The sequence below is a fragment of the Hippocampus guttulatus genome, chromosome 3, assembly GCF_054856545.1.
Source record: "Hippocampus guttulatus isolate MCC_2025c chromosome 3, RoL_Hgut_1.0, whole genome shotgun sequence".
In the NCBI taxonomy this organism is placed as follows: Eukaryota; Metazoa; Chordata; class Actinopteri; order Syngnathiformes; family Syngnathidae; genus Hippocampus; species Hippocampus guttulatus.
Window position 1 is genome coordinate 4,653,264 of NC_141263.1, and position 13,697 is coordinate 4,666,960.

The 13,697-nt window shown below is 41.4% G+C and overlaps 1 protein-coding gene across 2 annotated transcripts in view; it reads left to right on the forward strand.

Moving 5' to 3' along the window:
- herc1 (HECT and RLD domain containing E3 ubiquitin protein ligase family member 1) overlaps positions 1-13,697 on the forward strand; it is an 84,546-nt gene that overhangs the window by 45,126 nt on the left and 25,723 nt on the right. For both annotated transcript variants that reach the window (XM_086106272.1, XM_086106273.1), the window contains exons 35-48: positions 684-923; positions 3,001-3,084; positions 3,419-3,978; positions 6,113-6,713; positions 6,947-7,214; positions 7,479-7,689; positions 8,475-8,641; positions 8,748-8,864; positions 9,002-9,245; positions 9,396-9,517; positions 9,611-9,840; positions 10,256-10,524; positions 11,656-11,708; positions 12,440-12,640. In XM_086106272.1, the coding sequence (XP_085962398.1) occupies positions 684-923; positions 3,001-3,084; positions 3,419-3,978; positions 6,113-6,713; positions 6,947-7,214; positions 7,479-7,689; positions 8,475-8,641; positions 8,748-8,864; positions 9,002-9,245; positions 9,396-9,517; positions 9,611-9,840; positions 10,256-10,524; positions 11,656-11,708; positions 12,440-12,640 (3,367 nt within the window). The remainder of the gene's footprint in view (positions 1-683; positions 924-3,000; positions 3,085-3,418; positions 3,979-6,112; positions 6,714-6,946; positions 7,215-7,478; positions 7,690-8,474; positions 8,642-8,747; positions 8,865-9,001; positions 9,246-9,395; positions 9,518-9,610; positions 9,841-10,255; positions 10,525-11,655; positions 11,709-12,439; positions 12,641-13,697) is intronic.

A 13,697-nucleotide genomic window follows, 5' to 3' on the forward strand; every position in this document is an offset into this window, starting at 1 on the left:
TGAAAACAAAGAATTGGGAAGGACAAAAGACTGTTACAAACAACAGCTTTTATTCATTCGCCATTTTTCTCCGCCCAGACTGTCCTCTTAGGTTAAAAATTCTTGTATGTGTGCAGTGCGGAAAATCAGGGCAATGCAGACCCCGCACAAAGGGCGGGTAGTTGCTGAAATGATGTACAAGTATTTGTACAGTGTGCAGTATGCATTGTATGTACAGAAAATAAATTATCTGGGTACAATGGGCATGAATATGCTAGAATCCCATGCCAGGTTGTTCAAGAACATATGATGAGAGAACAGCTGCGGCAGTCCTCGATCTGCACAATGATGGTGCCACGTGATTAGCCTACTCAATATGCTGCCTTCTTACATCCACACGTTCTACATTTCCCCTTTGAAGAAATAAATTAACATAAGATCGCAGATTTCTTTTTTCTCCAAAAAGTTTATGAAATAGGTATTGCATTTCTTGTGAAAATGGTCTTAAATTTGGGAAGAAATCTGTAGGAACCCTGCCATCAGTTACCTTGTCTGTTTAGTCATTTTAGTCTAATTACTGTATTACAGTTATTTTTCAGGTTTTTGATTTTGTGAGAAAATGTTTGGCATTAATCAAAACAGAATTTGTTTCATTTTTAGGCTCTTCTTTGGATTGATTGTTGACTGTTGTTATTTTTCCATAGTTTTACATTGTGAAGGAGAATCGGGGCAATGAGGGCACGTGCGTAGGTGTTTCGCGATGGCCCGTACATGACTTCAACCACCGTACCACATCAGATATGTGGTTATACCGAGCATACAGTGGAAACCTCTATCACAATGGGGAACAAACCCTGACTCTTAGCAGCTTTACCCAGGGAGACTTCATCACTTGTGTTCTTGACATGGAGGCTCGTACCATCTCGTTTGGGAAGAATGGAGAGGTAAGAGATGGTGATGGGTTGTTTTTGCTTGAAACACAAATGTGTCATGTTTATATTCACTCATTTAATGCAACATTTCTGCATCTCACAATTGGAGGCTTCTGATGCGACCAATTATGGAAGCTCGAATAACACCACATGTTTGGTGTGTGTGGCCTATACACAACCTCCCAGTGATAATCTTACAGTTTAGCCCCAGCGAGTCCCTGGGACTCGCTGATCAGAAAAGTATAAGTCCCATTATGCATTTAGAGAGTCCCAAATGTCGAATTCTGAAATGGTCTACTTATTCAATTGCATAAGATAATAACACAAACAACAACAATTTACATTGATAATAGGTTTATTTCTTATAAACAAATGCTGCAAACATTTAAATAAATCAGGCAGACAAGATTTGCTGAGAAATAGGTTCTTATTTCATCCCATGGTTCCGTCTTTGAGTTCATAAATTCTCCTCTCTTTACTCTGCTTCCAATGATGCAAGGCTTTCTCAAAGTCAACTTTTTATCGCAAAAAAACTATCCAACTTTAGCAGCTTCCTCTGTGATATCGCCGCAATAAACTTTCGCAACACTTGTTTTAACGTTACACAACTTGGCAATCGTCTGCTTTCCGCGAGGTGAAGGCCGATCTCGCCAATCTCACGAGAACGGAACTCTCGTCACGCGAGATTACTTAACGCGAGATCAAAACAACACTGGCGGCGTTTGTCAAACTGCGATCGTTGCTGGAAAAAAAGATGGACTCTAGTTTTTTTTTTTTTTTTTGACTGAGAAGTTTCCTTGCGTCCCAAAAACGCACATTATTTGGAACTGTGCATCCCGTGGGAAAATTATGCGCCTAAGGCGCGGGACGCAGAGGTAACGAGATGGCTGCCTCCACGCACCTGTGCGGTGCCGCTCTGGCATTATTGCTTTTTTTTTCTTATAAATCTCCTCAGCATCTTGACACTGATATCACAAGATACCACACACATTCCCAACTATTACCTTTGCCACTGATAACACAATGCAGAAATGGAGGTGATGGGTAAATAATATCACATCCTGAATATACAAACCCAATTCCAATCAAGTTGGGACTGTGTGTAGAATGTACTGTAAATGAAAACAGAATACAATGATTTGCAAATCATTTTCCATCAATATTTACTGTAATTGAATACACTATGAAGACAAGATATTTAATGTTCAAACTGATCAACTTAATTGTTTTTGGCAAATAATCATTCACTTAAATTTTTTTAAAAGGGTTATGTTAACCACTTTGTTACATCACCTTGTCAACTATCGATAAAGGTTTGGAAACTGAGGATTGAAACTTTGTAGGTAGAATTCTTTCCCATTCTTGCTTGATGTACAGCTTCAGCTGTTCAACAGTTTGGGGTCTCTGTTGTCATATTTTACGCTTCATAATGCTCCACACATTTTCAGTGGGAGACGGGTGTGGACTGCAGGCAGGCCAGCCTAGTGCCCGCACTCTTTTACTACGAATCCACGCTCTTGTAACAAGTGTAGAATGTGGTTTGAAATTGTCTTGCTAAAATAAGAAGGGGCCTCCATGAAAAAGACGTGTGGATGGCAGCGTATGTTTCTCCAAAACCTTGTATGTACCTTTCAGCATTAATGGTGCCCATACAGATGTGTAAGTTACCCAAGCCATTGGCACTAACACAGTCCAATACCATCACAGATGCTGGTTTTTGAACTTTGCGTCCATAACAGTCCGTAAGGTTCATTTCCTCTCTATATATTCCACTAGGCAAAAATGCTGTCCCCTGAGATGGATTAAAAAATGCATTTTTTTGCTTAATTCATATTTCACAAACACTATATTCATCAGAATACTGTGTTTAGACTAGTGAGGGCACCTTTTATACAGAAGATTTCAAATCAGGGGACTGTATTCTACATGAGTACAGAGATAGAACTGCTTTTTAAGGGCACTTTGGGGGTGGAGGCTTACTGAATTATTCTGAAAACTATGCAATTAACTAACAAACTCATGCAAACACACAAGGAATGCAAGAAATAATTGGGTATTTCTCCCTAACTGCTAGTATGTGATTCCACAGGACCCCAAGTTAGCCTTTGAGGATGTGGATGCCACAGAACTCTTCCCCTGCGTGATGTTCTATAGCAGTAACCCAGGGGAAAAGGTAGGAGATAAGTACACACTAGATAGTATTCTACATCAGAGAAATATGATGTACTGTATGTCACTGAGTGCTAAATTATTATATACCCGATAATTCAATTCAATTTTTCTTTCCATGGCCATAATAGTTTGGAATTGTCGGTGGGAGATTGAGGTTTAGGATTGTTTCTTATCAGGGTAACGTGTGTGTGCCTCTCATGTCTACAATGAGAATGCGAATACAATAATCTCATGCCCGTCTGTATTGTATTAATATACTGTTTGTAGTTGTTGTGGTACATATGCAAGTGTATATTTTATGGTCTTACACTGTCTAATAATTTAAATCCTTCTAGGTTAAGATCTGTGACATGCAGATGCGGGGTACACCTCGAGACCTTTTGCCCGGAGACCCAGTTTGTAGCCCGATGGCCACTGTCCTGGCTGAGGCCACTACACAATTAATCCGAATCTTACACCGCACTAATGATTGGACGCATCGTATAAACAAAACCATGATTGAACGTCTTCAAAAAATCAAGCCTTGCTTCAGAGATACAGCAAGTGCATCGACGAGCAGTGGTGGCCAGAGGCTGAAAAAGAGTCGCTCAGTGCAGGGCCGTGAGGAGCATGACACCCAGCGAGAAAGTCAAGAAACGCCTATTCGGACTGAGGAAGAAAGGGGGCGCCACGGACGACAACATGGCTTAGCGGAGCTTTCGGAGCACCTTCTAACGACACTCTGCACTGAGGTATGGCCAGTCTTGGCCATAATCGGCGGTGCAGATGCGGGTCTCCGTGTTGGTGGACGATGTGTTCACAAACAGACAGGACGCCATGCAACTTTGCTTGGAGTGGTGAAAGAAGGCAGTACCTCAGCCAAGGTACAGTGGGATGAGGCTGAGATCACCATCAGGTATGTTTGTTTGTTTGTTTATTTGTTTATTTATTTATTTACTTTGGGGCTGACACACATTACAGTAATTTGTCATTTCTGTATTAAGGATGGGCAGGATCAAGTGAGTCATGAAATGCAATTTATTTGGTAGCAGTTTGTGTTGTGTGGCCTGCCATAACCCCCTTGCCAACCTCTGCATTCACCCCTATCGCCTTTGCGTATTTGGTCACACAAACCCTGCATGACTCTCAGCAGCAAGTTGACATGATAACGATAGTGCCCCATACACTAAGAGAACAAAGTTTATTGCAAGGTCATTTCAAATTAGAAGGATTTATACATACACTGCAGTACTTGATATAAAGTACAGTGGTACCTCGACTTACGAACGTCTCTTCATACAAAATGCCTCAACAGGAAAATATTGCCTCTTGTTAGGAAAGAAATTTCAAGATATGAAAGGTAAAAATACAGTATGGGCTGCTACTTGCAGCTCCAAGTTTCATGAACGCAACATACTTATAGCTGCTCTGCCATTGGCTATTACCAAGCACCCTCCTGGCATCCCATTGGCTAAGAGCAGGGACGTGCGGTCAGGGGAGGCAGGTGAGGCAGAGCCTCACCTCTGAATGCGCATTGCATTGCGCAATCATCACAGACTGGGTAGATACATACAACTGGCTCGTGCTGCTTGCCGTACAACTGCATGTCGCAAATATAATGTTTAGCCAATTGAATAAGCTACCCTTTTTGCTTTATATATTTGTAAATGTGACACTAAAGGAGTTAGTGCCTAACCAACCATGAACCTCACCGCACGCCACTGGCTAAGAGGGACCTCTACTTGATGTGTCTATGCGTGTAGATAGATAGACATGTGTCTATGCAGCGTTCTCGTCATTTGCCCCTCGAGCCATGAAGCGTTCCGATAGTTTTACGTAAATGTGAATCGCCCAGAAAAAGTGTTCACCCGTCGGGGAATTGCTCACTATGCTGATGTTTTCCTTGGACATTTTCAAAGAATTGTTAAAAACTGACAAAAGCAAACGTCCTTGGATCAGTTCTTTACAAAATGCCACACAAAAACCACTTCTGAAAGAGAACATGGTAACAACAAGAGATTAAAAACGATGAGGATGCAGTTAAAAGTTAAGTGACCATCATTTTTATTATTCTTTATTTTTACATTTTGCACAACTCTCATTTGTTGTGCAATAATCTAATTGCAACATGTATTTGTTACATATTTTGATGCATTTTTATGCTTCATAAAACATTTATGTCAGAATTTTGCGGGGCTTGGAACGGATTAGGGCATTTACATGGAAAACGTGTCTCTACTTACAAAATTTTCTAGTTAAGAAATTTCTTCCAGAACCAATTAATTTAGTAAGTAGACGTACCACTGTACTGTATATGTGTTGTATGAAACTTATAATGTCTACTGGAATTTGGGGAATACAGTATACTGTAATCAGATTTGCCAGACCACTGCATTCTCACAACTTTATAACTTTCAGATTGGGTAGCTGTTACAAGACAGCGTCTGACAACATTTAATTGTCTGGGCTTTAATTCTGTTTTAGTGTACTTGTGCAACTCATTGGGAAGGTGCACTGTTATATTGGAATATGTTGATTCTGCAAGTTATAATGTGGCTGGTCAGTGTAAAGTATATTTGACTTATTCTACTTATTTGAGAAATCATTTGATCATTTTTTTTCCTCAAATGCCCATCCTTAATGTTTTCAATCTAGGAGTATCTTGACAAATATATGCCATGTTTCCTTAAATATTTGTATTTTTAAAGGTTTAAATAATTTTAATTACACAATAGTAGTGACAAGTTAACACCACGTAATTTTTTTAAATGTATATATGTATTTTTTCTGTTCAATCCTCAGTAGCTGCTTCTATTCATAGTCCTCTCTGTGAGACACTTCCACTTTCTACCCTTCCACATCATTATTAATCTATTATTATTTTACATGCATGTCTCGTGACACACTTGGTGCCAAATCCATACATTTTTTTCCCATTTCCTTCTCAAGTTTCTCTCTTGCCCTTTTCCCTCACTTTGCTTTTCTTTCCCTTGTCTTTTTTTAATTCTCGACTCAAATCATTAAAGCTTCCCAACTTTCTGGTCGCCTAGTGACACACCGTTGTACAACCTGGAACCCTGTGAGCCTCTACCCTTCGACGTCACACGTTTCCGTGGCCTCACAGCCTCGCTCCTTTTGGATCTCACGTACCTTACCAGCATCCATGAGGAAACAGCTGCTAAGTTCAGTGCACGGCGCCACGAAAGGAGGCATCGCAACGCACACTCTACAGGACATGAGCCGACCAGCAATGAAGACAAGGCAGACAATGAAGTGGCCAACTACAATGAACTAAGGGACGTTTGCATTGGATCTGGAGCAGTTCCAAACACAACTACCTGTGACCTACGTGTTTCTCATAGTCTAGATGAGGTCAAGGCACATGTGGCACCCAAGTCAGAGAGTGACATTTCCTCTGCTGGTGGTGCTGGAGTAGGTGGAAATGACACACCTTTTCATGCTCCTGTTGAGGGGAACAGGAAGAAAGGACACGAGCATGGTTCTCGTAGCCATGAGCCGTATCCCTCTTTTACTGCTACCCAGTCGGAGATCCATGCGGTTCAGCTTTCTTATCTCTACCTGGGAGCCATGAAGACCCTCAGTGTCCTGCTCAGCTGCAGCAAGTATGCTGAGCTTCTGCTCATTCCAAAGGTATTCACACTTTACATCAATTTATTCATAGTTGGTTTTTCAAAGTCAGATTTTGATTAATGTACAGATTAGATCTGTGAAACCACTGTCATCTGGTAAGCTTAATTGTGTTAGAAATTTTGCCTGAAAGGTAATTCAATAGTTTGCCTTCAGGCATCTCTAGGATTCATTAGAAATGTGGATTTTTCTCCCTGACTACAGTGATAAAATTGAAAACGGTTATCTCCCTTAAGGTGTTACCAGAATCCAGTGGGCACAATGCAGATGTTAATACCAATACCAGTGCAAGCACAACTGCAACATCTCCAATATGCCAAGAAGAGGTGGAGATGCGGGCTGCTCTTCAATTTCTCATGCGCCATATGGTGAAGCGGGCAGTCTTGCGTTCCCCCATTAAGCGTGCTCTCGGGCTGTCAGACCTGGAGAGGGCACAGGCAATGATCTATAAGCTTGTGGTCAATGGACTGCTGGAGGAACCCAGTGGGGCAAAGGCTAAACCTGGTGAGAAAATGAAAAAGTTTTTTTGACTTTATACATTGAAGACTCTGCTTCTGATAGTCAGGTTTTAATGCTGTTGTCATATAAAATGCATGAGGGGAAAAAAACCTAAACAAGCATACAATATATCTTTAATTTTTGGTTTGTGGTTTATGAAAATTTGCAAAATTTTCTGCTATCTCAGTCAGCATAACGTTGTTCCAACCTCATTGTTGTGCCAATACCAATACTCAAAATAACAGGAATATTTCCTCATTTGTGTTTTAGGTGTGCGAATTGAGCCAGAGACTGAAGGTGAGGGTGTAGAGGGTGAACAGCTGGTCCAGACACCAGTCACCACCAGCCCCTCTGCCTCTAGTACCACCTCCTTCATGAGCTCCTCTCTGGAGGACACCACCACTGCAACCACACCTGTCACGGACACTGAAACTGTCCCTGCCTCAGAGTCTCCAGGGGTCATGCCCCTCAGCCTTCTCAGGTTAGGTCATATGCTGTGCACGTTAGTCATTTCTCAAGTCTTATCATAATATGATTTCAAGGAGCAGTCCTTGAAGGGCTCTTAAGGGCTTTTGGGGCTTGTATGCGGGCGGCCCGGTGGTCGACTGGCGCGTTGACCTCACAGTGCAGAGGGTGCAGGGTTCGATTCCCGTTACGGCCTTCCATTGTGGAGTTTGCATGTTCTCCCCGTGCCTGCGTGGGTTTTCTTCAGATACTCCCGTTTCCTCTCACATTCCAAAAACATGCATGGCAGCTTGATTGAACACTCTAAATTGTCCTTTTGTGACTTTAAAAAATATATATACAGTATATATTTTTATTTCCGATTCTGTTGGAGCAGAAAAATTTACCAAATGTCTTATCTTTACGAGCTAAATTTATTAAGTTATTCCAGTGACTATTGTGGGTTTTTCTTAAATTGAGTAATAGTTCACCTGTGAAAAATCCTAAAGGTATGATGCTGAAAGGGAGCATAGCAGCATCTATGGTATCAGAGGCAGAAACATTTCGACCATTAATATGCTTCCCTTCCCAAGCATATATACAGAAACAAGATACGTCGTAGTTTGTCTTTGCTCAAACAAGATGGTTTATTATTTTATGGCGTATGTGATTCCTTGAAGCACAATTAATGACCGACCCAAAAAACAATGAACAATAAAGTCTTATTATTCTTATTTTTGTAATGCTTGGCTATATGGATGGTGGATTGAGGGATGTTTCAAATGTCATTTCTGAATTTGAAGTGATTTTCTCTTGGCATAGACAAATGTTTTCCAGCTACCCAACAACCACTTTGGTTCCAACTCGACGAGCACAAACACCTCCAGTGTCATCTTTGCCAACATCACCTTCCGATGACGTCGGCCGCAGGCAGAGTCTGACTTCCCCTGACTCACAGCCTAGCAGACCGCAAAACAGGTCTGGTACCTGTAAGTATGCCATACTGACATGATTGATTAATTGACTGACAGCTCTATTGATTTTCTTGATATTTAATTTTACTCACTAATCATGGGTGTTTTTATTTTCTTTCAGCACTATCAGACCCCAGCAGCAGGCTGTCAACATCTCCACCTCCTCCTGCAATTGCTGTACCCTTGCTGGAGATGGGCTTCTCCTTGCGCCAAATCACCAAAGCGTTGGAGGCAACTGGTCGGTTTCTACTAAAATGGTCGTTCTTGCATTTCATTGTAGAATCATATTCATTCTCAAAGAACAACAGAGTAACCATGATTTTAAGAATCAAAATTAGATGATGATGTGAAATGTTGACATGTCTATATTTCCAGGAGCAAGAGGAGAAGCAGATGCCCAGAACATCACAGTGCTAGCAATGTGGATGATAGAACATCCTGGTACAGACGACGGGCATGATGAGCCTCACACAAGAGGCAGTGGAGTTGATGTTTCTGACACACAGTGTCCAGGTGCAACAGCATCTGCTGGAGGCAAATCTCAGGACAGAAACTCCTATGTTTCTTCACCTGGAGACATAGCTGATGTTTCCGAAATGGAGGAGGGCTTTAGCGAGAGGTACAACTGATGCGTAGTCTGTTGTGTGTTCGGATTGGATGTACACTGACCCGAATTTTGTGGTAGTCTAAGAGTTTTCCACCCCGACCTCTGAGAAAATTGAGCAATTGATTAAATCAGTGTTTCAATAAGTTTGTTTGTGCACACTAGTCCAGAGGGACAAGAGCAGGATAATGCATCAGCCTCTAGTGGTGTTCCCCTGAGAGGACGTTCTGCTGTTTCAAGGAAGCATCACTTTGACCTGGCTGCACGCAGACTGTTTGCCCGTGCTGGTGAGAGTGAGACCTCTTAAAAGTTTGTAAAAATCAAATCTTAAATTAATATTCCGCTTCCTGACCCCACTTTAATTTTCGCCACTCTGTCAGCTGGATTGTACCGGTCGGTGCAAGCCCAACACAGCCAGTCACGCAGGGAGGTGCCATCCCAAATGCCACAACAAGACCCCGGTGCCCTTTATGACTTCAACCTTCTGGACGAGGAGCTCGAGATGGACCTGGATGACGAGACGATGGAGGTCATGTTTGGCCAGGAACTTGCCAGTGACACTGACATTCTGGGAATGTGGATCCCGGAGGTACTGGATTGGCCAACATGGGTGTGTGTGACTTTATGCTATGAACAGAGAGGGCTGCCGTCACGAGTCAGGTCCTAGTTGCCCTGCATTACCTCTCACTCACAATTTAGTCACATGAGCACGCTGAATTCTCTATATTATTCAGCAATATTTTTTTTCAAGATGCACCTTTTTACGACATTGCATAGACTTCATTGGCATGACCTTAATTAAGAAAAATGTAGTCCAATGGAATGTTGTCTGTTGCTTGGGAAGATGAATCACGAACATTAACCCCAACGCTACACTGCCACGAACTGTCATTAACTAATGTCTCTGACATAACCATTCCATGAATGCACCACTCAATATTTTACAGTGTTCTATGTTTTGTAAATATGTTTGTTTAATGGATGTCAATGTGTTTCTTTTGGTGACACATTGCCACACATCACAGCATGTATGTGAGACAGATGACCGCGATGAAATGGTGGTGTGCGAACTGTGCGAAGCAAATGTAGCCAACTTCAATCAACATATGAAGAAAAGTCACCCTGGTTGCGGTCGCAGTGCCAACCGGCAAGGCTACCGTAGCAATGGCTCCTATGTTGATGGCTGGTTCGGAGGGGAGTGTGGCAGTGGAAACCCCTACTACCTTCTTTGTGGTGCCTGTAGAGAGAAATATTTAGCCATCAAAAGCAAGGCAAAAGTTCCAATTGTGGAAAGGTAGGCACAAATCTATGCGTTTTAAACATCTGTGTGGGTGGCTCACAGTCTGAGGTTTTATGTTCCCAATTTAGCTCTGGCCTTTTTGTGCGATTTGTGTATTTTACCTGTTCCTGCATGAGTTTTCCCCACATACCTAGGTTCCATCCCAGATTCCAAAAAGCATATGATTGGTCAATTCAGGGATGGGCAACTTAAATGATGGCATGGCCCACAATTTTTCATCAGCGCTAATGGGGAACCGCACACTTCATAACCAGATGTATGACAAAAATGTCATTTTTAATAAAGACAAAATATGTGCATGTTTGCTTGTTACTGAGCCAATGTACATTTTCAAAATAACCACACAATGTGATTAATCTAACACCCCCCGAGGCAAAGGCCTCTCTTACATGAACATTCCCATTAAAGATGACACAAAAATGCAGAACCGCAAACCATCATCAAGTGCAAGAACACATTTTGTGCATATTTTCCCAAAAATCAACGTATTAAAAGATTTTAATGCTAAACTACTACATGTTTTCAAATGAATGGGCTGGCTCACTCACCTGTGTGAACAGTGCCAGTATAGGACAGTAAATTTGGTCCTTGGATGCATCCATCTCTATAAATAGAGACCATTATAATGGCCACTTTTCCAATCAAGCCATCATAGCTGTTTGAAACACGATTAAGTCTTGAATAGGAGTTTGTAGGACACCAATTTACGAAAGCCTTATGCACTTTAAACAAACTGTCAACGCTATGGTAAAAAATAAATCACTGTTATATACTTTTAAGATTGATGTGGTGGCCATGACACACTCTTCAGAATAGCCACCTTAGGTTGGAGGCGCTGATGAGCGCTGTCTGTCATCCTGTGGTTAACACTGATATTTTGTCTGCTCAGCAACAGTAAACATTTTTACGTTCAGAAATTAATTGAGGGCCTCTTTGAGTGTGGATGAGAGCAACCGCTTGCCTATTTCTGGGTAATTGAAGACTAAATCAACCAAAGGTCCCGCCCGCTCCACTATTTGAGAAGGATTGAATTAGAACCTTTATTTTACATGTATTGCTTATAAATGGCATTTAATGTTTTTATTTTTATTCGATAAAATATATTTTACGATTTTGTTATTTCAGATATAAGGGTCAGGCCCCTGACCTTCTGGGAAAGCAAGACAGTGTCTATGAAGGTAAAATATCCTTGAACACAAAATACTATAAAAATATGAGGGTATGATTTTGTAAAAATCCAAATAGTGGCTGATAAATTATATGCAACAGATTGCACGTTTTGCGCATGATCTCCTAAGACTGCAATCTGTTGCTAAACTCTTTCAAACAGATTGCACGCACTGAAACTTGGGACTCCCTACCCAGAAAACTGCTGCGGCACAGCACCATTGTCACCGTGTGCTCAAATGACTCATGCTGAAAAGCTAACTTTAGAGTTTTGTCACAGTGGCATGGGATGACTCTTGATTCCATGGCCCCAAGTCCAAGCATCCTCCCTTGGGTCATGCAAAAGCCCCAAAGTTACATTGCTGATCAAAAAATGATACATCCTGCTAAATTTTGTTTCAGAGATTTGAAAACTTTTTTTTTTAAGATGAGCAGAAAAGTTTTTGCTGGCTCTCATTTTGTCTTTGCTATGGTGGTGCCGCTTTGCGCACTTGTTTGCATCTGTTTTTCAGATGCGGTATTTAAAAACGCAAAATAATCAGTTCTTCTAAGGTTTGAAAAATTAGTGATGCATGCTAAATCAATTTATGCACATATACTCCTCCCAGAACGTGCAAGATTAACTGCTCATGTATTGTGTATGTTTTGCCCACTTAGTGGATCAGGCCAAGTGTGTTTTACATAGTTCATTGAGTTCACATTGTTTGTTTGTTTGTTTGTTTGTTTGTTTGTGACATCCCAGAAGACTGGGACATGATGGATGTTGATGAAGATGAGAAGCTAACTGGAGAAGAGGAATTTGAGCTTTTGGCAGGTCCATTGGGTCTGAGTGAACGCAGGACTGTCCCAGAGGCTGTGCAGTTCCCTGATAGTGACCCTTTAGGGGCCTCTGCAGCTATGGTAACTGCCACCAACAGTATGGAAGAGACATTGCTGCAAATTGGTGAGTGTATTCTCTCATAACTGCAGTTCTGGAACTGCGTCTTTAAAATAAGTCTGTCATTACCGGTATCAAGGTATTTTGTGCAGGTACCGTCATTTCCGGACTATAAGCCGCTACTTTTGTCACACGCTTTCAACCCTGCGGCTTATTTAATGATAGGCCTGATTAAAGATTTTTCCAACGGCCGCCAGGGCGCGTTCGAGAAGAAAAGGTAACAGTGAGATGCTATCATGTGTCACAGAGAAAACAACCGGCCACGAGCGGGCGCACTTCACCTGTGTTTTGAGCTGGACTGCAATCCGAGAGCCGTGTGGCTGGGTCTGTGACAGACTTGACCGAACACAAAATTATTTTTATGAAGACTTTATTCCTGACTGAACATAGAAAATGTATAGCAGTAATAAAATAAAAGACTGACATATGTCGAATGGGACTAACATAGAGAAAAGTACACAGAAATAGACAACAGTCGTGGCTTGTGAGCACTTTCCGGCATGTTGTACATGCCTGAAACACACGCAAAACAACTAATCTCCCCTGCTTCACGGTTGTTCACATGACTCACCATTCGACACCGTTCAAACTCCCAAACGACGATATTTTACTCTTAACTCATTGAATACCACCTTTTTTCATTGGAACAACCTCCTCAGTCCCTCACATTTTACTGAATTTTGACTGATTTGCAAGGCCCACAGAATTTTCTGTTCTACGGCTATATAAACATGCGACGTGTCAGAAGAAAGGTGAGACTCTTCTTTCAGCAGAAGTTTGTTTCTATCTTTCTCCGATTGTTGGCAATCAGCATTAGAAAAGTTTTATGGAAAAGGACGATTTTCTTCAGAAATCCAGAGAAAATTAGCTTTTTGTAAAAGCATGCATTTCAAGCATCATTTCAAGTTTGACACTATTTTTTGCTTCTGTGACAATTCAAATACCTCAATAATGTGTTCCTCCTACAAAACAACATTACAAAAAATGTTTTATAGCAAAATAATTTATTTGCACATAACAAAACTATTGAACTATGAACGAAAGTGCAAATGGAACAATGGTG